General features: G+C 33.4%; 3 protein-coding genes across 4 annotated transcripts; 2 read left to right on the top strand and 1 right to left on the bottom strand.

The window, feature by feature from the left end:
• The first annotated feature begins 893 nt into the window (after nt 1–893).
• LOC136275930 (steroidogenic acute regulatory protein, mitochondrial-like) lies at nt 894–1,759 on the top strand. The gene is made up of 3 exons (XM_066086407.1): nt 894–1,030; nt 1,411–1,504; nt 1,661–1,759. The coding sequence occupies exons 1-3, from the start codon at nt 894–896 to the stop codon at nt 1,757–1,759; spliced, it is 330 nt and encodes a 109-aa protein (XP_065942479.1).
• A 179-nt stretch (nt 1,760–1,938) lies between these two features.
• LOC105337218 (uncharacterized) lies at nt 1,939–4,812 on the bottom strand. Its single transcript, XM_034466886.2, has 6 exons — nt 4,739–4,812; nt 4,284–4,335; nt 3,227–3,345; nt 2,622–2,795; nt 2,270–2,313; nt 1,939–2,079 (listed from the first exon to the last, which is right to left on the bottom strand). Exons 1-6 carry the CDS (start codon nt 4,740–4,742, stop codon nt 2,023–2,025), a joined length of 450 nt encoding a protein of 149 aa, XP_034322777.2. The 5' UTR covers nt 4,743–4,812; the 3' UTR covers nt 1,939–2,022.
• Nucleotides 4,813–8,359: 3,547 nt separating this feature from the next.
• On the top strand, nt 8,360–25,144 carry LOC105337220 (thiosulfate transporter TsuA). 2 transcript variants are annotated; one of them, XM_011441853.4, is made up of 11 exons: nt 8,360–8,703; nt 17,762–18,101; nt 18,383–18,466; nt 18,948–19,105; nt 21,945–21,993; nt 22,435–22,537; nt 22,766–22,889; nt 23,172–23,232; nt 23,479–23,648; nt 23,823–23,974; nt 24,247–25,144. In XM_011441853.4, the coding sequence occupies exons 2-11, from the start codon at nt 17,837–17,839 to the stop codon at nt 24,392–24,394; spliced, it is 1,314 nt and encodes a 437-aa protein (XP_011440155.3). In that variant the 5' UTR covers nt 8,360–8,703; nt 17,762–17,836; the 3' UTR covers nt 24,395–25,144. The 2 variants fall into 2 exon arrangements, with proteins under 2 accessions (XP_011440155.3, XP_011440156.3); XM_011441854.4 differs by lacking the exon at nt 8,360–8,703 and adding an exon at nt 11,046–11,500.
• The last annotated feature ends 735 nt before the right edge of the window (nt 25,145–25,879 follow it).

Below are 25,879 nucleotides of genomic sequence, written 5' to 3'. Positions count from 1 at the left end.
GAAAAGTAAGTAAAATTTACTATATAAATTACTGTTAAAGTACGTAAGTATGTTAGCTAAAAGAAACAGCCAAATCGTCTCGTGTGAGACTTTGATTCTGACATCGTCATGATCATTTCGTGCAGACCGTGATTTTCCTAGGTCGTTGTAGGTTTGGACCAATCGATAAACAGGGCGTGTCAATATCTGTCCTGTCATTTTCTTGTCAGTTTCAGCCGCTGTAGATTTCGACCAATCGATAAACGGGGCGTGTAGATTTCAGTCTGGCTGTTTCTATAGAGCTATGAATTAAATATAAGTTTCCGTAAGAAATAGAAGGAATAATACTTGTTGGATGTAAATATACTAGTATATACATATACTCATACATTTGATAAAACTAAATTATAGAGTTTTGAAAATTGTATCTGTAGGCGGAGGTAGACATCAATGCCCGGGTATTGTGGGAAGATTTCGTCATCAATGTCAACACAACTGCCAGCTGGAATGAAGACATGAAGGAGGTTCAGGTTAGAACATCATTTATCTCTCGTTCTATCCCTGTCTGCCTGTCCTCCATCTGTTATAATTTAAAAACATCAAATATACATGCCGTTTCTTCTCTACCTCTCCCAATTCTTTTCCATGTTAAAAATGAACTACCAACCTTAACCAACCTTAAATTTAAAATCTTTCGAAAATTTGGAAATACATGTTCATTAAATGGTAGCTACATGTCTGTATAGCTATCTGAAGAAAGTCGGGGGCTGACAGACCGCGATATCCCAAGTTTTAAAATTGGATGAATACGTTCACTTTTTCAAGAACCAATGGAGAACTATGTTAATGAAATATTTTCACTTTTACAGCTTCTGCAACAAGTAAACTCATGTACTGACGTAGTACGGCAGACGATGCACGAGATCCCGGGTCTGATGGCGTCACGCTCCCTGTTGCTCGTCAGACAGTGGTCAAAGGTCAATGGAATGTTCTACCTCGCTACGTCATCAATTACGTCACCAAGATTTCCTGATCCAGATGATATTGTTGTGTAAGAAATTTTGACGAATTTATTAAAATTTGTCTGTGATAATTTTTTCGAGGGACGGGTCGCGTAAAAGATGACTTTGTTTGAAAACAAAATTTAGAAAAATAAAAAATGATACCATGCACATCATACATAAAGAGGTTTATATTTTAAGCATTATTTTTTTGACGATTTTATGGAATCAAAGTGTTTTGACCCTTGTAAAGTAGTCAGTTTTAAATTTCAAAATTCTTCACAACTAGGTTATACAATGTAGTTTATTGACTTAAATTTGGCAATAACTGCCACATTTTTTTAGATTAAATAAGCATTTAAAACTCGCTAAATAGTGGGCATATATAGCCATTGAGAATGTTATAAGCTCATCTTTTTCTTTATTTCAGTGGAAAGCTTTATCCTTCCGGAATGATTTTCATCCCCAATAAACTAAATCCCAAGAAAAGCACTTTTCTGTGGTATTTTGCTGTTGATTTGAAGGTAAATAAGTATGTTATATCAGTAAAATAAAAAAAACCCGCTAAATGTCTATCAGTCAGAAAAAAAAATTAAAAGTCGGAAAAATATAAAGAAACTGCGTGTAAATAAAATACAATAATCTATATTAGATAATGATACTTATTTTCTTCCTTTCAGCTCGGCTGGGTACCACAGTTTTTCATTGATATCGGATTTATGGGTGGCCAGAAAAAGTTTATCGGATACTTAAGAGATCATGCCAAGAAAATTGAATGATGTTAGCTGTGGGAACAAAATTTAAGGCGTCAAAGTATAAAATTTCTGCGTGGAATCTTAAGACCCCGCAAAATATGAGCAAAGGTCGAGAATTTCCTCTCCCGAGAAAAAAAAGAAAACTAGAGACAATACGTTTGTGATTTTAAAAAAATCGGACACAAAATACTTTAGCCGTTTATTTATGATGGCTACTTGACTTGAGAGATAACATTCTGATAAAGAGGTAATTGTGACCATCCGCTTTCAGTATGTGCGGAAGTTGCTCAGCCTACCACCCCTGGATCCGGAGAACTTCCGGTTCCGGTTGCTGTAGGATGATACTGTTGAAAATAAAATCATCGTTTGACAAATATTTTATCTGTTATGTTGCTTAATTGTCGGGTTAGGTATTATCCCTCTATAAGAAATATTTATTTCATAGAAATAACCTCTTCTGAACACAGATTATAGTATACAATATACATTATCTCTTCAAAAAATACAATTTTCAAATATTTGAAATACACATACCACTTCTAATACAACTGCAAAGTCATGGACACCAAGAGGGTAATCTACAATACCATAATAAAGAATATATCAAATATGCAGAAAATAAAAAAAAGTCAAAAAATTTTGAAACTTGCTTTTTTCACATGCATAATAACTGTTTATTTCAGCATAAGCCATGGATAACGGATGCTTTTTTTCATGCAAGGTTTTAATCTCGTAATATTTTTCCTTATTCACTCTTGGTCATTCTTTCTTTGTTTTTGTCATTTTGGCAAACCGCCAGGTGATCTACGTTCGTAAAACGCGTATCTATAAATTGTATTAAATCATACTAGAAGAAAAGCGTTTGGATGACTCGTCATGTAACTACCTATTTTTAGATGCTGATTGTTCCGGACACCGTTGACGAGAACCTCGATATCGTCCAAACATCCGTCATGGTCCATGTCCATGTTTGTGACGAACTTGGTGGCGACGTTCAACGAGTCGTGATATATCGCCGTCCACACGGACGAAAACTCGGCGTAAGAAACGCAGCCGTTGTCTGCCAATAAGAAAAATATGTGATTAAGATTATTTTTCTACTGTACTTCGTGTAAAAATATTTGTATGTGCATACCTATGTTATATCTTTATATTATAGCAATGCGTGGTTCTAAGAAAAAAAAACCCGACTTCTTTTCTCTCAGGGTTACGTAAAGGCATAGTTTTACGTCAACAAATTAAACACCAAAATGGGCAACACGAATGGTGGTTTTTTGCAAGTTTCTCTGTTTCCATTCTCATTAATTCTCATCTATCATTTCAAGAATTTGAAGAGACAGAAAAAGTCTTTCAGACTTCAACCCAACCATCTCAGTTTTCTTTCGTTCATTTTTACATTACTAGTATTACTTTCTAGGACGTAATTCCTAAAACAAATCAATCAATACGATAACAAATAAAATGTCCAGTGACAAATGAATTAGCACTTACTGTCTCTGTCGTAATTTACGTTGAGAAATTTACGCAGCTGATCATAGGTCACGTGAGAGCCATTCGGATTCACTCGGTGAACTACCTGCGCCGCCATGCTCTCTAGAGTCATCCCCGCTCTTTATATATTAAATAAATAAAAATTATTTGAATATACTGGAGAATCATATAGATTCGTGGGGTCCAATTTTTGTTGATTGCGGGGTTTTTGCTCATCCTAGAGGATGTAATTTCGTGGATGCGCAGGTTTTCAGTTTCAGAAAGAAAAGTAACTCTTCGTCGAGGATGTAAATTCGTGGTGTAAGGCTGCCCACGAATAACACTAAAAATAAGCCATCACGAATTCTATAATGATCTTCAGTATTTGAAGCGAAGGTGAAAGTGCGCAGGCGAGAGTGCAAAGTTACAAAGGCGAAGGAGCGATAGAAGTATCAGCCATTCGCCTTCCGCAACATCGCATTTTAGCGCTTCGCCGTAGCATCTTTTCACTATCGCTCCATCGCCTTCGCAACATCGCCCAAAAACAACATGCTTTTTAATTATGGGACAATTGGATCGATGGATACCTGGATGGATGGATATATATGGACCAAATATTGTCAAATATTGTATCAAAATGTCGATTGTTTAGATCCATCCCACCCATCCGTCCAATTTTCCCCACAACCTATCGGTCGAACAATGATTGTTAAAAGTGATATTTTGAAGGTTTAAGGTTTTACCTTTATCGGATATTCAAACGTATTTTTTTACATTACTGCATACAGGGTTATTTTCGCCCCGTGTTATTTTAGCCTTTCTTCACTTGCAAACAGTTTCGCCAGCCTTGAATTCGCCAAGACAAAGTTATGTTTAAAATAAGATAATTTGAGCCATGCAATTCGCCCAGTTTTGAAATCGCCCATTGACAAGGAGCCGTGTGAAAGGGGCGAAAATAAAACGGGGACGAATATTTCCTGTATACAGTATTAGACTTAGAAACAGGATTTTCACTGATAGGAGAGAGGGGAATGAGGGGAATATTTTGTTTAAAGAATTCAATCTTTTTTTTACTCACCCATAAACCCCAAGCACCAATATGGAGGCAACCAGGCCAATTGTTTGTAGCACTGCAGAAAATATCACATATTACATGCTGTTTAAGAGATTACGATGTGCATTTATGCACACTTTATTCACTCTCCCAATTACATGTGTATTATAATTTTATTGAAGGGTTAACAATTTCTCCAAAATGTATTTGTGTGCGTGTGTAAGAGAGAGAGAGAGAGAGAGAGAGAGAGAGAGAGAGAGAGAGAGAGAGAGAGAGAGAGAGAGAGAGAGAGAGAGATGCGGTCAGACAGACACATGTATTTCATATTTTTAAGAAACATGAAACTAGTGAATTAAAATGTAAAATGATCTACATGCATATATAGGAATACATCAGTTCAGAATGAATGACAATAGAAACAGATATTATAAAAAAAAATAAAAGAGTAATCGGAGAATAGAGCCGTAGTATTTACTTACACATTTTACACCTCTCTACTACTCTTATCTATCAGACAGTGACCGTGTGCACATACGATTATGCCATACATTGCGTGAATGCCAATGTATTTTGGTGAAGGTTTTTGTTATCTTACATGTACTCTCTCTCTCTCTCTCTCTCTCTCTCTCTCTCTCTCTCTCTCTCTCTCTCTCTCTCTCTCTCTCTCTCATCTCTCTCTCTCTCATGTGTATAAAACGTAAAACTTGGCAGTTTTCTTTAAAACTATACAAATGTATTTTGTTTCTTGTGTTTAAAGTTTCATGATTTTTATGCAATTAAAAAGCCTTGTTTTATGTATATATTTTTTATATATATGCAAAATGCTATACAAATGTTATTCTTTAAAAATTAGCCTTCTGCATGAGTACGTGTAACAGGCATCTGCACAACAATGGAGTCAAGTTAAATTAAACAAATTTTATTTGGTAAACGCGCAAAACAAAAGGGGGAAAGGAGGAGGGCTCTTCCCTTAGGCACGTAGCATCGTTAAAACGTTTAGGCACGTAGCATCGTTAAAAGTGGGGGGGGGGGTGGGGGGTGGGGGGGCAAACAAAATGGTCCCTTAAAAGTGGGGGGGGGGGGGAAACTTCATGTGAATTCAATTTTTTGTATGTAAATTTAAGAAAAATCTTTGCTGCGCAAAAAAAGTGTTGGGGGGGGGGGGGGGGGGGGGGGGCAGCCCTCCTCCCCCCCCCCCCCCCCCCCCCCCATTGCTACGTGCCTGTCCTTTTAAAAAAATTATTATTATGGAAGTTATCTCCCTTAGACTATGCAATGATAAATGATAGTTCGTTTGGCGTTTGCCTCCTAGCACATGTGCGTGATGATAAGCTTTTTCTTACAAACTACAGTATTTTAAGTTTTTTTTAAAGCTAACATGTCTTTCCGAGTCAAACCTTTTATTCACTCAAGATCAGTTCACTGGTATATGATGTTCATGCTCAACATGAGCACCAAAAAAAACCCCCAAAAATAGGCACGGATTACATGTATACATGTTTATGATAAAATTTTAAAAATTGAAAAAAAACACCCTGTAGATTGCGTAGGTGTATTTATCATCACCTGAAACTTAGTAATATTTGGATTTACATAGTATTTATCGGAAATAGAACATTTTCTATCGTTTGCAAAATGTGTGAATTCGAAAATGTAACGAAATGCATACCCAATGCCTAAATACAATTTTTCATAAATTGAATTTTTTTTCAATATTATTCCATCTACATGTACATGTACCTGTTTCTATTGGAAATCGATAATTACAGGTTAGTAATTTTGTATATAAACGGGATCCGTAAATCTATAGGCAAAATCAACTTGTGGTACATGTACTTTTCCAAATTGAGCTGTATTTAAAAAAAATTCTATAGTTAGAACCATTTTAACAAGAGCTTGGACTTTGGATAGTTGTGTCAAACAGCGATGTGACGTAGGCCTGTCTATTTCATTGCTGGCCACTTAGGCATTGCTCTTTGAAATCAACAAGATTTGTCTGGCTTTTGAGCTAAGACTTACGCAATCGGTGTATATTTCGCTTGAAACCGCGTAATTTTAACTTGTTTTGACGAATGAAATAGATAGCTACGTCCAACCGAAAGTCCAAGGTCTTCTTAAAAATGGTTCTAATATATTTGGTGAAATATCTACTATACTTCACCACTCTTATACAATTTGATTTTGTAGTACTGGTACAACATATTCATTTTCTACCCGCCGGTGATTATTGTACAAATAGAACCATTTTACCAAGAGCTTGGACTTTGGGTAGATGTGTCAAACAGCAATGTGACGTAGGCCTGTCTATTTCATTGTCAGCCACTCAGCCATTGCTCTTTGAAATCAATTTGTCTGGCTTTTGAGCTGAGACTACGCAATCGGTGCATATTTCGCTTGAAACCGCGTCATTTTCAACTTGTTTTGACGCAAGAAATAGACAGCTACGTCCAACCGAAAGTCCAAGGTCTTGTTAAAATGGTTCTATATACACGTGAATTTTGGAATGTGTTCAGTGTTCAAAGGTACATCGGTTATATAGATGGTGATTGGCCGAATTTCAACAAACTTACAGGTTTTTAACATTTATGATTATTTCTTTAAATATAGATTTTAGGTGAGTTCATTTATAATGAAAATTTTGATACAAGTATCACACGTTGCCTTAATTTTTTAGCAATCATGCGCAGATCTAGATTGGGGGTGGGGTGTGGTGGGTTGGGACGGGTAACCACTGAAAAATTCAAACTTCCTAATTTATATAGCAGAATTACATATACATGACCCATACCCCCATTCTCCACCCCAACAAAACTCAAATATCCCTTAGAACACCCCCCCCCCCCCTTTTCCTCGGAAATTAATCCTGGAACCGTACATGGCGCTAGACACGAGTGAAAATTAAAAAAATATATATAAACTTAAAAATAAATCAAAACAAGTTAGTACATACAGCGCTTACTTAGAAAATGTTACCCATGTTTTTGGATGATTGAACCCCCCCCCCAAAAAAAAAAATGAAAAAAATTAAACATTTTGCCCAAAAACGAATTAAACTTCATAAATCAAACATGTTTTAAAATTTCACGCAAAAAAAAAAAATATTTTCATTTTGTGAACGGTTTATCTTTTCGATCTCCTCGGACAGAAAAACCTTTTTTTAGTGGGTAAGGAGGGAGTATAAATTTTGTACGAGGCTGAATTCATTGTAGTTACAAATTTTAAAAACATAGTGCACTGCACAATGATCCCGCCATTCTTAGCTGCTACATGTACGTTCAATTCGTTAACTCGACAATGTCTCATTATAATAATGAAATCTATAAATGTAACACGGCCGATCGACCGGAAAGTCAGAGACATGAATTGTCTTTTTATAGGGGGTCATTGGTGTGTGGGGATGGGGGAAGGGGGTGTCCATTGACAAAAGGCGAGACAAATCTGACATTCCTTATGTTAGATCGATCAAATATAATCCTCGGGACATAATAGAAATCAGTAGTGGTTGAAAAATAGAACTGGAATCTAACGGCAAAAAATGCGGAGTGCGTTAATTGTGACCAATATATATATATATATATATATATATATATATATATATATATATATATATATATATATATATATATATATATATATATATATATATATATATATATATATATCTCTTTCGTTTAAACATTGTGTACTCTGCAATTATTAAGACTCCTCCGGTACTTTTTAGAAAATGCGACTAAATTTGCAGTTAAAAACACACTGACGATAAAAAAACCTATATATCACCATGTGCAAAGTCGGTAAATCAATCTTAAAAAGTGAATTTAAGGCCAATTTTCCCTCTCCGTAAGTGATTGGCATCGAAATTGATTAAATGACCTCTCTCAAGGCCAATCGCTTGTCAAAGCAGACGTGCAAGCGATGTCGCCGTACGCATGCGCCGCGGCGTATCATCCATTCAGACATTCATTCATTTATTTTTCCCCAGTCATTCACACGAAAGGGGGGAATGACAAAGCATTTCAAAATTATTTCTTTATAGCTTTAACAACAGGGAACATGGCGTTTAAGAGCCGTATCGACCCATTTACAAATAGATCACGTTACACGATAGCCTTTAGATCTCAAATGAGCCATGTAGCACCTGATATTCCTTAAAAAAAGAGAAGAAAAAAAATATGTGGAAGGGGGTTAATCGGTTTTATAACTCTGGCAATTAATATGCATATTTTTACCCTTGAGTTCTGGAGCGAATCATGTCGATAATGAATAGAAAAGGGGCACCTGTCATTTGTATAATATTCCTTTATACCAAACACGACAGCCAATACACATCGGTGTGATCATGATAACGAAAGTCGGAGATTGGTGATTAGCCAATAATCAACTGCAAGCTGCATGCGGTGGATTCATGTAATTAATCATTAGGCGGATAATTAACCTTTATTTGGTAAGTTTAATTAATTCATTTTTTTTAAAAAAAAAAGGTCACTCTCGTTTGCAAAATACAGTTATTTTAAAACAATTTTAACTAAAATTCATTCCTTTTTTTTTTAAAATAGATTATTTTAGTTCTTTATTCCCTATAACCCTAATCATTTTGATAATTATGATTTTTTTTTTTTTTTATCTTTATTCATATTTAAGAGCATCATTTTTAATAAACGCATTTATTTTGCGTAAATAATAAAACCAATTGCATTTTGTTTCAAAAATTCCTAAAAATTTTTTTTTTTTCGCGTAGCTTACATGGAAATTGTATTTCTTATAATTTTAGTAGGAGGATTTAATTTTTTTTGGGGGGGGGGGGGCAGTGGGGTGGTTTGGGTTGGGGGTGGCAAACACCCCCGGCCCCTGCCCCTCTCAACCTGAATTGTACTTACAAAAGACAAATATAGCTCAAACATGCACCGATGAAAATGTTTGGAATGCAATGCAAAGTATGGCAATGTAGTAATAATACAGGTGACGTATCAATGAACAAATCAAACGGAAACAGTTTTAACAAAAAAGCAATAATCAATCATTCGAAAATGATTGCCTTGTTTGCACGTGTATAAATTGTCACCCCCCCCCTTCCCCACACCCCCTCTTCGCTTCTTCTATAAAGTTTAAAGAGATTGAACTATTCAAAAGTTTTTCAACGTTAACAACTGCTTCAGTTACTAATTAGTTTTCTTTGAATTTATGTAAATTGAACATAACATATATAAAAACGTTCAACCAAAGTTCTGATACCAAATATATTATTATACTTTCATGTTAAATACTGAAATCTGATTGGTTTAGACGCAGTTGATAATCCGTTCTATTACCCTCAGCGTTAGCAACACACTTAGAAACGGGTAACACAACGAATTGTTACATGCGCGTAAATTATGCGCGTACGGTTCGGCGTGGAATTCACGTCATTTCTATATAAAATAAGTAAAAATCTCTAAAATTAAGACATTCAGTATAATAAGATAAATAGTTCCTGTTTGGGAGGATAACAGTTGAAATTGACACCCCTCGAAAACCATTGTCAACCTCCGCTTCACGTCGGTTGACAATGGTTTTCGAGGGATGTCAATTTCAACTGTTACCCTCCCAAACAGGCACTATTTATATGTCATCATTACAGAACCATTTTTGTTGATATTTCGAGGAGAGAAAATTTAGCACAACTTCTCTCTACTGGAATTCAATATATTCAATTGAACTTTTTTGCCTCGCTTGATTAAAGATAATTTATAAGTTTAGTCTGCTGTCAGACTTTTCTTTTAATTGAACTGGCAGTCTATTCTTTTAGGTATATGGTTTTTTTGTGTGTGCGCGCAAAATTTGTCTATGCATCAATTGTTATGTTAGACAGAAAATCTAAAATCATCAATCTTTTATTCAAATGTGGAACTCTGCAAGAAATTGTAAATTGTTTCGAAAATAAAAAAAAGTCGTTAAAATTCAGCGACCTTGAATAATGTGAAAGATAAAGGATTAAGATTCTTCAGATAAAAAAATTCCTTTTTTACTTTCAAACCGTTTTCACAAATTACTCTTCTGTATCAAACAGATTAGATAAGATTTCTACTAAACTCAAGGGAAAAAAGCCTCATGTCTAAAATAGATAGAGTCTAAGTATTTTAAAAATTCATTTGTTTTTACTTTTAAATGAAACCAACGTCCTCAATATCATTTAGATCTTTACTCTAAAGAAGTGAGAAAAAATCCTAGCTGACAACCTTGAAATCTAATTATTCCTATGCGCAATATTTGTTTAAACTTTTGATTCTGGGGCGCACTTTAAGTCTAGATCGAATCGAATTTAAATCTGAGCATTTTTTTTTCTTATCATGCAATGTTTACAAAAGACCTTAACCTGGGTTTTTTTTTTATTCGATACGATACATAATCGATCTTCATTCAAAACCACTTTTTGTTGAAATTTTATATCCAATGCTATATCCACTAATCTTCAACCTCGAGAATTTATTGTCATTTTGAAAGCGAACTTCAGATTTGAAAACTGTAGAATTAATTGTTTTCATTTGGGTGGGGTCAGGCATACTCCGAACGCCCCATGGAAGTTCAACCAGAGAAAAGCAAACAATGCCAATTGCTCCCGCGTACTTGGTTTTTTATTCTTAAAACCAGTCATATCGATTGAAAGAAAATTGAAGAAAAAAAAAGCGAAATGAAATGAGATACGGTATGGTCCATAGAAGTAAAGTTACGGACCAAGGTTATCAAGGATATAAGCGACATTGAATGTCGCTCACGTTCTCAACCCTGTTGGTCGCCCTTAATAAAAAAAAGTAGTTGAAACAGTGGGAAATTACGTGACAAAATAGCGACGCAAAAATGCAGGGTTTAGTATAACTATACAAGAACACGCGCATTCCAATACCGGTCTGCATTTTAACTATGACTCTAGTGATTAGTGAACATACGTTAAGGATCGAACTGGTTTCAAGTTGTGTTAATATATATCTTTCTTTACTGTACAGGGCGTTTCGGGGATTTTTTTTTTAAAACAACCTTTTTGATTTTCTATCCACATCTATCTATCGGACAGTACCAACGATTTTTCTAGCGTTATTAACACGGAGGCGAAATTTAAATGTGATTTTTAAAAGAATCGTGAAATTTGATTCTTAAAAGAATACGGATTTGTGAGTATAATATAAAAATATTTTTGCTTGGACAGACAATGAAAGGAAATTCTGTGATTTATCTCCTGAAAAAAAAACTTACTTTCGCTTTTTCTTGTAAGTAGTTTTCAAATTCTATATGTTTGTGAAAGTGCCGCAGTGAATTTTTCCCTCAGATGATTTTTTTCCCTTCAAATTCGGCGAGTGTTAGATATATTGATAGAAATTTGTTAAACAGAACTTTTATTTTCTGTTAGGTTGTGAATTAGTATGGTGATTTTTCTACATCCTCAGCTAGGTACACAATAGTATTTTAGCAGGCATTTATTGTACAGGCGAACAAGCCAAACTTATACAGCATAGGTCCATTTTAAAAAAATCTAATCGATAGTTAAAATTTGTGCTTGCGTGTCATTATTTTTTCTCATGTAATATCTCTACAGATTTATTGATTTTTTCCCCTTCCAACTAGTTTCATAATTGAAAAATAAGATTACATATTGAAAAGGCTTTTATTTAGCTATCGTTAGTAAGAGCTATTTGACGTAGACCAATCAAATTTTTTTTTCACTCCATATTTTAAGAACGTAAAGAAAATAGGATTATCTGTGAATCTCTGTAATCTTAATTGTCACATAATATTTGTGTAAAATATTTTTCTATATCTATTTCTATACATAATTACGAGGGAATAATAGTACAATATATCTACTATCTATATATCTAACAATTTTTGGCAGACCCTAGTCTAGTTTTCTTTCGTTATATTTTCGAAACGGGTTTTGTTCACCGACATGCAATTTTAAAGTCTCGTTAAAGAAATATTCATGCAATAAGGGGGTAAGAGCTATTTGTTTAATTGATATGGAAGGGGAAAAAAAAGGGTAGTTATAGTTCGTTATGAATGCCCAGCAATCATTAAGTTCTCAAAAAGATTCAACAAGAAATCATGCTTCTTGTATAAGTTTACGTCAGAAGATTGAAACCCCCCACCGAGAGGACAATCGATCGACCTCTGCGAACATTCGGATATAATGCTATTATATCAATCTCTTTGCTAATCTCTCTCTATCTCTCATTTCTGTCTGCTTGTCTGTCTGTCTGTCTTTTCGATCTCTCCTCTCTGATTGACGCCTCTCTCTTTCTCTGCCTCTCTCTTCCTATGCCGTCTGTCTGTCTCTGTCTCTCTCTCATATATCTAAAATAAGTGTCATATTAGAAAGTTCATGCGCATACTTTTTGAATTTCAGATATAAAAAAATTTGAATCCGAATTCTTTACATTATTAATATCCCGTCAAGTTTTTACAAGCTATATATCTGTACACAGCACCTTAAAGAGCTATAGAAGAATGATAAATGTACCATGTTTCATATTTCCTTTTCATCACGGGTATTTTTTCAAGAGATGAATAGCCCATTAGTATTTGAATTTGTAATTTAATAACATCAGATAACTTTTATAATAACTTTGAAATATTTGAAAAATCTATGATATAAAAGCAACCTTCGATACAAAAAAGAGTTATATTCACAGAAACGTATATCTAGATTTCTAAAACAGAAAGAATAAAAATAAAAAATCAATATAATTGCAAAAATTGTCTATAATTTGTAATTCGTAAATCAATGCATTCACAGTGTGTTAACTTCATCAAACCCGTTTTTTTTTTTTTGGTTAAAGAGATACAATAACTCTTTCTTTGAATAATCCTTTTTGTTTTTAAATCCTTTTGATGTTAAGGATTTTTTTTTATTACCGAAACACTCTTTTCGATTATATCGAACTTGAAAAGACAAAACTTAAAGAAAACTATCGATATTTAACTCAATTCTAGATATATTTTAAAATCAAAAATTAAGGGGATTGTTTTATTTTTTTCCCTCACAGTCGGAAAACCCACGGTCAGTCTCGCACATGCTCCCTGCGTTGGCTAACTCATTGAACCTCTCTCGTTATAATGAATAATTCATGTTTCTTTCTGATTGGCTCCGTTACATTTTTGTCGGGGAAGTTTCACCAATCCTGTTAATGCTTACGCATGCATCTATCAACAATGGATTGTTTTCATAACACGATCGTCATTTTCATATCTTTAAAAACTAAAGAGTTTCGGTTTCTCATTGATGAATTGAGAGCAATATGTATTTATTGAAAAGCTAAATGAGTTGACCCTGGTCACTAAGCAGTTGCTTGACTGTCCGTTGATGGGTTTCCGATGATGATATATTTTTTGCTCAGGCGAGCAATGTGACCCACGAAACTCTTCATGCTGATGCCACATACCGCAAACCCCTTATATATTCTCTGTACTAAGCAAAAAAAAAAAAAAAAAAGAAAAAAAAAGAAAAAAGATTTTTGATATGTATTTAGTTCAGTGCATGTAAAGCTGGTGGATATTTTGTTTGCTTATCAAAAGCAAGGGCCCTTAGAATGTCTTATTGATCACTATGTAGAAGAAAAATATGGCTCGCTGACCCAATTTCATCATTTTCTATAGATCGTACCGCATTGTACCACACACAATGCTTAATGGCGCATGCGATTTTTTTTTATAAAAGAAAATCCAAATAAGACCGATGTATATCATTCAATTCAGTGTGAGAAATTTCGCTGATCCTTTCAAAAAGTCAAGCGGGTATTAAACTTAAATTCGATTTAATCCCAATAAATTCAAATAAATAAATAATGCCAAGAAAGACGTCACTGATTCTTAATCTGTAATTGATTTAAAAGTCAGTGTTTTGGGAAAGTTAGATAATATATATTTTGATTGAATTGCGTATTGAAATATTGAAAACCATCTATTGATTTCGATAGGAATATTTTAACTAGATTTGTATACTAGAATTGAAAGTAATCCTACTTTATGGTAGACGGATCATGTATGCTTAGAATTTGTTAGTGATGTAAATAAAAAAAATCAGAGAGAGAGAGAGAGAGAGAGAGAGAGAGAGAGAGAGAGAGAGAGGTGTATGTTTTCATGTAATACAGGATCATAAAAATTTAAAAAAAAGTTACTGAATGCATAATTATATATGCAAGACGAGAAAATAGGAATATGTGAGAGAGAGAGAGAGAGAGAGAGAGAGAGAGAGAGAGAGAGAGAGAGAGAGAAGAGAGAGAAAGAGAGAGAGAGATGGTAAATAAGGTCACGTCATTGTGACTCTGCTAAAATTTGGGCCCTCACTGGAACGACGGTTGACACAGGATCCTCTGAAAGTAAACACGAAAATTGTTGTTCCGGTGCAATTCTTCAGCTTTAAAGGAATTGAATAACAAGAACTGTGGAAAAAGGTCAAGTCATGACAAAGGACTTTGTTCGTTTTCATTCGTTGAACGCACATTTCGAATATCGCACTACTGCCCAATGACTAATACCCAATTTGCCGTCATGTTTTACAAGCTCAACATCGAAAACAGATTATGACAGTTATTGATATCAATTATGACTTGACGGTTATTTTCTCTTTTTTTTACTCTTTCGTTTATGTGATTTTTGTATTATTGATGATATAGATAATTGACATTTACAACAGCTTCGAATTTAATGTTAGAAAATGTTTGATTCGTGAAAAAAAAAATCGTTCAAAGTGCCAATTCATTCACTACGAGAGAGAGAGAGAGAGAGAGAGAGAGAGAGAGAGAGAGAGAGAGAGAGAGAGAGAGAGAGAGAGAGAGAGAGAGAGACGCAATCAACATAATTTTTGTTAGTGCATACACTCTTTTTTTCAATTGAATTCAAATTAAAACAAAACTTGGCCTCTCTTGTTCAATTGGAAGAAGAGGGATACATTTTCAAGTTTATAAATTATTCTTGAATTGAAAAATGGCTTCAATAACTTTAATTTTTCCATCGATATCATGAATGCAGGGAAATAGAAAGATATAGAAAAGGTGCATTAGTCCAAACATTTCACCGAAACACGTTTCCTTTGAATAATTTATGAAATCGTGAACATAGAGCTGTTTGAAGGTCAAATATGATATTGAGTGGGCATAATTAGATCGTTCAGCAAAATGAGCTCGTCGAGATGTTTCTCTTTTGTACTTAGATGACAAACATTGAAAATTAATTAAGCGAGAATTTTATATATATTCTCAGGTTCCAAATTGAATACATTTACTATGAAAAATTTAAAATCTAAAAATTTCTAAAGCGTATATATTCATTTTACTTAAAAACTAACATTGAAAATTAATTAAGCGAAAATATAATCAAGTTCCGCATTGAAAACATTTACTTTGAAAAATTTAAAATTTAAACATTTCTAAAGCGTATATATTCATTTCACTTAAATTAAGTTTTCTTTATAGCATACATGTATGGTAAAAAAGATTTCAAAATCTACAAGTATTCTTTGCTCCGGAGAGTATAATGGTATGAAATGGCTACATGATCCGTTAAGAAAAACTTTATCATTAACCGAGTTTATAAACTTCTGTGTCATTTATAATTCATAACGATATTGACAGTTATTATTATTAGACTAGTTTTTACAGGCAGCATGATTCAGCGAAAACAGCGTATATATTTCGCTGATATAGACATGCGGTGTTATTTTTCACTTCATTATTTAGAAATTAAACTTAGGAATTTCTCAGAATTTTTTTTTTTTTTTACAAGGATTGACGAAGTTTAATCAATTCTCGTGCATAATTAACACATAAAAGTATGCATCAAGGACATAACCTTGCAGAATACCAAATTGTTCTTTTTTGTTTTTCCTCTTTGATTGAAATTGATGAAAATTGATATCATATCAGAATGTTTTTTTATTGCTGAATTTTGATTAGGAGAAATACCGCAGTTATTCGATTAACATAACAACACAATGGTCCAAATCTTTAAAATACTTAAATAAAACCTATTTTTTGCCAGCCTTCCTCGGTACCAATAGTATATGAATTGTTAAATTTTCCTTTTAAGTTACATAATTTGTAATAAAAAAGCAGTCGATATGAGCATATAAAAATGCATTTTGCGCACAGTGGTTTATTTTTTCATGACAGGTCTTGTATGCATGTTTCATTTACGCAATACATGGGATGTCAATTTGAAAATTGGAAAATTTATCAAATACGTGATTTTTTAAATTTTTACTAATTTGCTATGCAAAGAAATAATGTTAGCAGGAGAAAGCCCGTTTTTTTTAAAAGGTAAGTTTTGTTTTTGATTTAACTTATAGTGTTATCCTAAGTGCATGTGGACGAAACATGTTCCTACTCACGTGTGCTAAAAACCTGAGAAAAGGGACATTTTGAAAACTATCATAGCATTTGCGGTACTACACACATTGTACATAGGGATTAACCTTGTACAAAATTTATGTAATTATCGGTATCATATAAACACTTTTTATCGTACAAATTAAAGTTCTGGTCGAATATTTCAACGAAACAGAAAAGTGAAAAGTACATGCGGATTATTAAAAAGAAAAAAAAAACCAAACTTGTTTTTGTTAAAACTCACTACGTCTCATTTGCCCTATTTGCTATGTGTGTTGTTATACATCTCTTAACTCATGTACCATTTAGTATCAGGCGGTCAATCTATTGTACAAATCCACAGGACGATTCTCCATAATTCACCGGCCTTTACAAAAGCTTATAATTTGGCTAGTCATCAGCGCATCAAGCACTGATACAGTACTTCGACAGGTGAAAAAATAAGGTGAAAGACGGTTCACCCTCTGTTTATAAACAAAACCAGTGGTCAGGCGCGGGAGTCTGACCCTGGGTCAAGCGACGTCGGGGAGAGGGGATTAAGATCTTTAATCCTTTAGACGATGTTGGTTGTTGTGTTGGTGGAGCATTCAAAAGACGAGAGAGAGAGAGAGAGAGAGAGAGAGAAAGAAGGAGCTTTTGTGTATCTAGTATATACTTAGTTTGGGATAAATGATATAAAAGTCGGTAAGTTAAACTGAAAATTGAATACAGGCAAGAACATTTTTTTTAATAACAATCATCCCAGGGAAAATAATTCTCCCCCAAACCCTGCAAATTTTTAAAATAGTATAACATATTAAAAATAATTTTTAATCTTTTTTTTTTTTTTTTTTTTACACATGTAATGTGTAATTAAGCTTGTAAGTATACATTTTTACACTGAAGCTCGAAGTTCCGTATAAATTATACAAAGGACATGTAAAATACCTTCGCTAGTGATATGTAAATGTTTTGTAGTAAAAATGACTGATAGGGGACTTCAAGGTTACTGAGTCACAGTTAAACTTGTGTGGCATATTTAAAAAAAGAAAAAAAAACTCCACTAAAATAGCGTGGCAATTAGGGGGAAAAATACTGTAGATCGTATCTTATTGTCCTACTGGAAGATAATTTTTTCCGGAATTTATATGTCTAAAATTCCTTCTCCAGGTATCGGCCATAGATGATTAAACCACCAACGCACCAGAACTTTCACACAGTAATCAGGCACTGACTATAGAAAAAATGTCTTCTTGTGTAGTTGTGCCGTCCGTTTCGTCCGTTGAGGAAATATCAACCGGAAATGAAAAGGGAGTGGAAGTAAACAACACATCCTATCCAACATGTCAAGCGCAAGTCAATCCGGAAGCGGATGTGGGAAACATGCAAATTTCAGACGGAAGAACAAGGGGGACATCACGGGACTCGAAATGTGGAATCAGGACGTTGAAAATTGTGACGTCGTTGATCTGTGGAGTGATGCTGGGAATTGGTTTAGAGAAAGCTCGAGGTAGATAATTTATTAAAAAAGTTTCAAGGCTTCCGGCTGGGTACGAAAAGTTTCGAAAAATATTTACGGATACAACCGAACATCTAGCTAAAGTATTTTAAACATCAAAAGGGAATGAAAATTATTTTCGAAGAACACACTGCATTTGGTTTTTTGGTTTAAACAAGTTTACCTTTTGCAAAATATGCTTAATCAAAATTCTATAAATTTATCGAAGCAATGTCAAATTTATAAGTAAACTTTAAGTCAAAGAAGTTTTTGATATCTTTGATTTTTTTTAGTTTTTGATCCAAGGAGTGTCCGAGATCAGATGGTGTTTGAAAGCTTCACCATGCTCAAGATGTTCTTCACTGCTGTAGCAACAGGTAACAATTAATACTAAACATACACACAGTCTTCATTAAAGAGGGCTGAACGGTCTTGACCATTTTAAGACTATATTTATCTCCTTTCAACAAAGAGTTCTGTATAAATATATAGAGAAGTTGTCAAATTTTGAGTCTAAAATGTTTTAATTGTTTTAAATAATAAAAAAATTATTAACAACAGATCATATTTATAATTTTAAGGACGATCTTATATGCAATTTGTTGACCCTCCAGTCTCCGTAGTATTAAATATAATATTGAATTTAAATGTTACTTTAATTGTTTGAATTTAAAATTTTTGATTACCAAAAGATTGACACAATATTTTATTGCTAGCGTCATTCTTGTATCAGTTTTAGCATCATCCTGTATACATATTCGTGCGTTCGTTTAATATTCGGTCACTCATTGGTTATGAATAATTACATATAAACCGTATTGAAAATAAGTAATGTGTTGGTTTTTTTTTACACTACAGGTCAAATAACATTATCCATCCTATCGATAATCCCGCGGACTAAGCACTATTTTGAGAAGTCGTGTGAACACTTCGTGGCCTGTTTCGCATATAAGGGTGTTCTGTCTACCATTCTGGGCTCCTTCACTTTCGGGGTCGGGATGTCCCTGTGTGGAGCGGTAAGTACAATGCATATAAATGCTTATATTGTAACTCAGAATTTTAGAAATGGCACTTTGTATTCTATAAAAGCGAACCAGTCTAAACCTCAAATCAGCATGGTATTTTTTAATTTCGTAGATATGAATTTTCTCTTAATAATGCGTGTGAAGTCGATTCGCCCCGCTTTCGAAAAACTGAAATTATTGAAAAAATATGGATTAAATAAACTTAATTATTTTCGTAAAAAGTTCTGTGATTAACGCGTCGAACTCGAGATAGCCGAATGTTTTCATTAGTAATTGTGCCGTTATTTGATCATACAAAAAAAGTCACAGGGTGTATAGAGACACCTTTAATTCTGACCGTACATGTAGCTTCGATAAGTTAAATACCGATTTAACGATTTGATTTGAACAGAGACAGAAGTGATTTTTATCTTCGTTACATTTTTTTGTTTCGACATACGATCAAATATATCTAAGATATAGTTGATATGTACAGGTAAATATAGGAACTAACGATAAGTTAACGAAGATGAACAAAAGATAGACAGATGTAAACAGGTGGATAGATGGACTGATTGAAAGACAGACAAAGTGACAAATCATATTATAGGTAGTATAATGATTAAGATAAATTGATGAATTGTGAAGTGTATAGATGTAGATAGATCGATAGCAGATACTACATAGCGTGGATAGATGTAGATATTTATGGGCGTCACGAATATGATCAATTATTGAAAATACAGAGCAGATAGGTAGGTTTAAATGACGAATTGACGACAGCGACGGTTAGATTGAAAAGATTAGACATATAGATCTTATTGAAGACAATAGAAAAATAGATAAAAGCCTTAATCATTTTTTTTTTAAATCCCTACGTAACCATTTTGCAATACGACAGATAAAATGTTTAAGCAAATACCCGGTACATGCGGTAGGCATTTGATCAATGAAGCGATTTTAAAAAAAAATAATACTCCAGACGTGTAAATTAACCTGAACATTTTAACATTAATTATTACAATTATACTTGAACATGCCCGTTTTGTTTTAGCTTTGTTTTTCCGAAAGCTGTGAATAATTTCGAGGGGGGGGGGGGGTTGCTGGCAAAAAATCTTTTTTTCAAGATTTTAACAATGATCGATTTAATATCGCAATCAACAGACAAGTTTCGATCTTATGCCTGAAAATACGTTCGAGCTTTTATTGTGAAAAGGGAGAGCTTTTTCTATTCAGTGCAAGATACAAACAAGGGACAACAAGAATTGCAAATCAGAGTGAAAAGCAGAAGACTATATATTCCTTTCTATCAGCAAAAACCCATGATTATGGGCGCGAAAAATAAGCATATTCATCCTTATTCACAAATTATTTTTTTTATAGCAGCTAGATTAAAAAAATATACATACTGGTTTCCCTACCTTGGAATTAATGTTGTGCTTGTTTTCTTTTACCTACTTAACCTATTTATTATTGATATTAACCGATTTTAAATCATAAAAAAAACAACATTTCATTGAAAATCAACGGGGTGTTTTTTCTTTGATGGTGTAATTTTTCAACTTTTTTAAAGCGACAGACAAAATTCGCACAGAATTATTAAGTGAAAAAAATATCAAAGAAAAATGAAGTCGAATTTGCGCCGGAGGTTACAAGAATTCTTCCTTTTTTTAATGTACATTCTATCTTAATATTGCCGAAAGATATAAGCTATTTGTTTAATCTGATTAAAGAAGGTTTTTGATAGATCTCTTTATAAAGCCGCGTAAGATTTCGAAGAAAAATAAATGAAGCTTAAATCGCATCAATTAATTATTAATGGAAGCGATAAGTTAAAAAAGGTTACAAGAAGACGACGATTTATTATATAGGTATATTATAAAGCATTATCTCCAATCAATTAAGGTATGCATATCATGATATATACCTGGTTTTTTTCTATATTTTTTACATTAAATATTAAATTGTACAAATTTTTATTTGGTAAAACCAACCAACACCCCTCCCCAAAAATATTTTAAAATGTTTTACTCCTAAGCATAATTATATATTCAAGGAATATTACACAGTGTTTTGAACTTGAATATTGTCGATCTTTCAAAAAATCAAATAACATTTTTAAATCCCAGCGCCATTATTTTAGTGAAAAACGATAGCATTTGGCACCTTTTTAGGGTATTACACCTATTTAAAGATGAAATGGCATATCGCAATAATGAAATTTAATAACTGATATCGTATTAAATGTTAGAAAAAAATAATTAAGTCGACAATCATTTAGATGAAAAAAACCCTCACTTGTTTCAGAAATTTCATCTAATGGAGTAATGACCTCGACCTACATAGCGTTCGCTGGCAAAGTCCATTCATCAAGTTTATTATGTAATATGCAAATGTGACGCATGTGGCGTTGCACCTTACCTGTTTGGCGTAAACAATTAAGAAAAAAAAAGAAGAGTAATTGATCATTTTGTTACGGGCCAAACCTCAACATTAAACGTTGTTAAAGGAAGAATTCTTCATTTCTTTTTTACTTTGAATACATGAAAAAAAATAATTAAAAAAATAAATGCGGAGAAGATGAATCAAAATTTATTTCCATAATTGATAATGTTTATCCGGTTTTTCGTTTCATGTTTTTTTTGTTGCTGTTAAGTTTTTTTTGTTGTTGATGAATTTTTTCAACAGTATTATATCTGCTGAATCACGGCACGTTCACCTTTTTCATACATACAAACATCTTCTCCGTTTTCTTTGTAATAAGATGCCATGCCGCCCCATATATTTTTTTTTGCATTTTATTCTATTTAATTCTAAAGCTTTGGAATTTTTCTTTTTTTTGTCATTGCAGTGTCCCGCCATGGTTTTTGCACAGATCGGTGGCGCTGTTCCAAATGCAGGTGCGTTCAGTTTCATTTTTCCGCAGAAATCACGTTCACACTGAATAATACAACACATTTATAGAATACAGGAGACTATGAACATTGTAATACGACGCATGTCATATAAAAGCAGGGATGTGGATCGCATTCTTTTGTTAAAAAAAAATTATTTTACCGTTAAGTGAAATAATATTTTTCTACAAACGATTTCACAGAATAAGCGCAAGAATACTATTTTCAAATTTTTTAGACTTTCATTTGAGATATTTTTTTAGTTTGTTAAATGAAAAAAATCACTTAAAATTGAATTAATATTTTATAAATCAGTTAAAAAACAAAACTTTGAATAACGGTGCAAGGTATTTTCTGTTCGTTACACCGTGCCTTTGATTCAATATAATATAATATAATATGGTTTTGCATAAGGTTATCATCATATATTCTTCTGTTTGTTTGTAGTATTCTCCCTCATTGGAGGTTTGTTTGGTGCCTTGACGTACGGAATGTTGGCTCACGTTATTGAAAGAACAACGAAACCAAAGAATCCTGTACAAGTGCACCAGTAAGTGTTCAAACGCACCTGACAGAGAGATAGAGAGAGAGAAAGAAAGAGAGAGAGAGAGAGAGATATTTTTACATTAGAAAGAAAGAAAAAGGAAAAACCAGTAATAAACAGATTCTTTTCAAATGAATTTGTTTTGATCATATGATCAAATCATAACAAAAACAAAGCAACAATTCTTTAACTTTTTTTTCGAAATCTAGCAGATTTATATTCTTTGCTTTACAGAATTCACACGAAACTTAATCTGCCGTACATAGCATTGGCCCTTCCAATGGCTGCCTTTCTCTGCGGTGGAGTTGCTATCATTGAATGGCTTTGGCCAACCAGCAAAGATCTGAATAGCCTAAATGTAAGTTACATTGTATAAAAGTGTTCACAAATCAATTTGATCTTGAAATAACACTTATTACTTTCCAAAATTTATCATTTACATTTATTTTGAAAAAATTAAATTATCTTTATTGTTAAAATGACTGGACAAAATGTTTGAAAACTTTGAACGCCATCTTCTTTGTTGTGATAAAAAAAATAAATAAATTTTAACATCTTAACATAACAATTTCATATGTATCTCACATTATATTACATATTTTGTGTGGTTTCTTTGATTGAATTAATTTTTCCGCTATAGATTGAAATCAGCGCCGACACAAATGTCTTTCAGCAAGTTGCATGGCCGCCGTATATCGCAGGTATGTGACTCCTCCTAAATACATTTTAAATATTTGTTCATTTAAAAAAAAAAAAAATTAGGATATTTTAAAAACCATTCATTAGATATCCACTTATTCTGAAACTGCGTAATGAGGACGTAATATGACCATCTATTTTAGCGTATCTTCGAAAATTACTTTATAAACACATTTGTAAACGTATTTTTTAAAAAGATTTGTGTGATATTGAAAATGAACTAACGCAATGATGACGTCACTTGACAGGTATTCTGGTGGGTCTGTGTCAGGTGCCCTTGGTGTTGGTCCTTTGTGACACCCTGGGTGGTTCATCGTGTTACGCCACGGTGGTATCCCAATGGGTGGTCACCGAGCGGCTACAGAAGATGTTTCCTTACCTGGCCAGGTGTAGGGGCGGTCTGGGAAATTGGTGGCAGGTGAGTTATTTGTTTTTTTTTTATAAAGATCAACAGAAATAATTTCTAAATGCCAGGGATTTTCTGTTTGAACAGCAACATTATTTTATGTCTCTGTGTTAATCGTATAAGTTTTAGATAATTGACCTACATAGAATTCAAATTAAGATTTATTATTTCCATTTTTTTTTACAGGTATTGCTCGTAATCGGAGTAACAGGGGGCGCTGTGATGTCTGCGGGACTTTCCTCGTCGATCGGGACGGTTTCGGGTGTTAGTATTCCTGACGCTCTCGTTGGAGGGGTCCTTATGTTGTGGGGCTCAAGATTCGCCTCAGGCTGTACAAGGTACGTGTAACAGGAAAAAATTCCAGATGTACACGTTTTCTTACGGGGAATGTCTATGGAAAGACAACCCGAGTTTTCTCATAGAGCTACAGATTTACACTGTAAAGCTAACAATTTTTACCTTAAAGAATGAAAAAAACCCCGCAATTTTCCTTAATTGTCTACTGTCGTCGAACAAGTTCATGAAGGTTTTATTGGTATGAAACCAAAAAAAAAAAAAAATTCTGAAAATAAAGAGAGTGAAATTATAAAAATGTTTTTCCCTTTTACAGTGGGCATGGGATTTCAGGGATGGGTCTGTTTGCCTGGCTCTCCTTCCTGGCAGTGCCCTCCATTTTTGCGGGAGGAATATCCACGGCGTTCCTGATGAAATATACCGGGGTCAAAGATCACTACGTGACCTACACTGGTGGCGTGTGATTGGTGCAATTTCAAAACCAATTTTCAAATGTAGCCAATCAGCGCATTTGTTGCTTCTAAGGGTACTGTGAAAACGTTTGGAGACACAAGTTTTATATCTTCCGATTGTGTAAAATTTTTGCATGTCCGAAGTTTTGGAATTTACAGATACAGACAGGCATAATTTGATGATGTAAAAAAAATATATGTCAACCAAAGTAAAACTGGGAATCCTACGCAATGTACAATTTACACCTGGAAACCATTTTCATTTATTTATCATTCGTTTTCAGATGATAAAACCTCATTCATATAAAACATATTTGACATCATTATCTTATATGTAAATGTTTCACTCATTAAGTATTGAATAACATAATCAAACAAACCAAAATACTGAAACGAGAATTTACGCTTACTTTACGAGAATTAAATTGCCTTGCTTTATAAAAAGTATAGAAATGATTAACTTATATACATGTTTTAGATAGATAAGTGACACGTTTTTACATGTATTTATATATGCCTTTCAATAGATTATTCAAAATACTCATGAAATACTCATAGAATTTAGAAATGTACAGTAAGATTGAAAAAACGAAACAGGAACAAAATGATATTTTATATTATTTGTCTTTTCGCATGCTGAATCCACCTCTTTAATTGTTATTATATAATCTATGTTATTTTTGTTATCGATATTAAGATATTGCTGTTATTGTTGTTAAAATGAAAATGCCGTGCATTGTTACTGAATTATGTTATATATTTTCTCTATACACCGTGTTTTATACTTTAGTATTAAGATAAGATATTTTAACGATTATTAAATCAGTTTAAAAGAAATTTTGTCTTTTGTTTTTGCCATTATCCTATAAAAGCAACTTTTCAATCATTATTTTAAAATTTTATCAGCAAAAATAACATCACAGTTGCAAATGAGAGGCGTTCTGGCTTGAATTTTTGTTCTTATGCATTTTAGTAATAGTCTCATGCGCGCTGTGGATGTAGAAAAGGAGAAAAAAGGGCGATGAGCCCCTCTTTTCATTGAGATTAAAGATTACTATAAAAATTGTATATTTATTAGAAATTGACCTTGACAAGCCCTTTCAAGGAAAAAAGAACACAAGAGAATTTACCTTGCTCAAACACCCCCCCCCCCTCCCCGAAATAAAAGTTTTCTTGAATTTGCACATGCGTCTACAAAACACTACCGGAGGGGGGGGGGTAGGGGTGGGGATATAAATGTCTCTGTTGCCTACCTTAATACTCTCTAAATGTGTACACCATTAGCAGACAGACACGCAATCAGCCCCTTAACTTTTTTTTAGCTCTTCTGACAGACATATATTACCTGCATTCGAAATAAACAAGTTTTATCTTTTATGACTGATTAAACAGAAAAAAGGTTTCTTTTAACTGTTATTAATATCATTAAAACGACCCTCTCCCACGAAGCATTGTTTGATTTATTTCCCTGTTTTAAATGAAACAATTTTAAAGCAG

Source organism: Magallana gigas, chromosome 1 (genome assembly GCF_963853765.1).
Source record: "Magallana gigas chromosome 1, xbMagGiga1.1, whole genome shotgun sequence".
In the NCBI taxonomy this organism is placed as follows: Eukaryota; Metazoa; Mollusca; class Bivalvia; order Ostreida; family Ostreidae; genus Magallana; species Magallana gigas.
Note: the sequence above shows the minus strand (reverse complement) of the source record. Positions and strands in the feature narration are given on the sequence as shown.

Coding starts and splice junctions, on each gene's coding strand:
- LOC136275930 (XM_066086407.1), top strand. CDS start 894: ATGCACGAGATCCCGGGTCTGATGGCGTCACGCTCCCTGTTGCTCGTC. Junction 1,031..1,410: donor GATCCAGATGATATTGTTGT/GTAAGAAATTTT, acceptor TCTTTATTTCAG/TGGAAAGCTTTATCCTTCCG. Junction 1,505..1,660: donor ATTTTGCTGTTGATTTGAAG/GTAAATAAGTAT, acceptor TCTTCCTTTCAG/CTCGGCTGGGTACCACAGTT.
- LOC105337220 (XM_011441853.4), top strand. CDS start 17,837: ATGTCTTCTTGTGTAGTTGTGCCGTCCGTTTCGTCCGTTGAGGAAATA. Junction 23,649..23,822: donor GTCTGGGAAATTGGTGGCAG/GTGAGTTATTTG, acceptor TTTTTTTTACAG/GTATTGCTCGTAATCGGAGT. Junction 23,975..24,246: donor TTCGCCTCAGGCTGTACAAG/GTACGTGTAACA, acceptor TCCCTTTTACAG/TGGGCATGGGATTTCAGGGA.
- LOC105337218 (XM_034466886.2), bottom strand. Junction 2,314..2,621: donor CAATCAGCATCTAAAAATAG/GTAGTTACATGA, acceptor ATGGTATTGTAG/ATTACCCTCTTGGTGTCCAT. Junction 2,080..2,269: donor TTGCAGTTGTATTAGAAGTG/GTATGTGTATTT, acceptor TATTTTCAACAG/TATCATCCTACAGCAACCGG.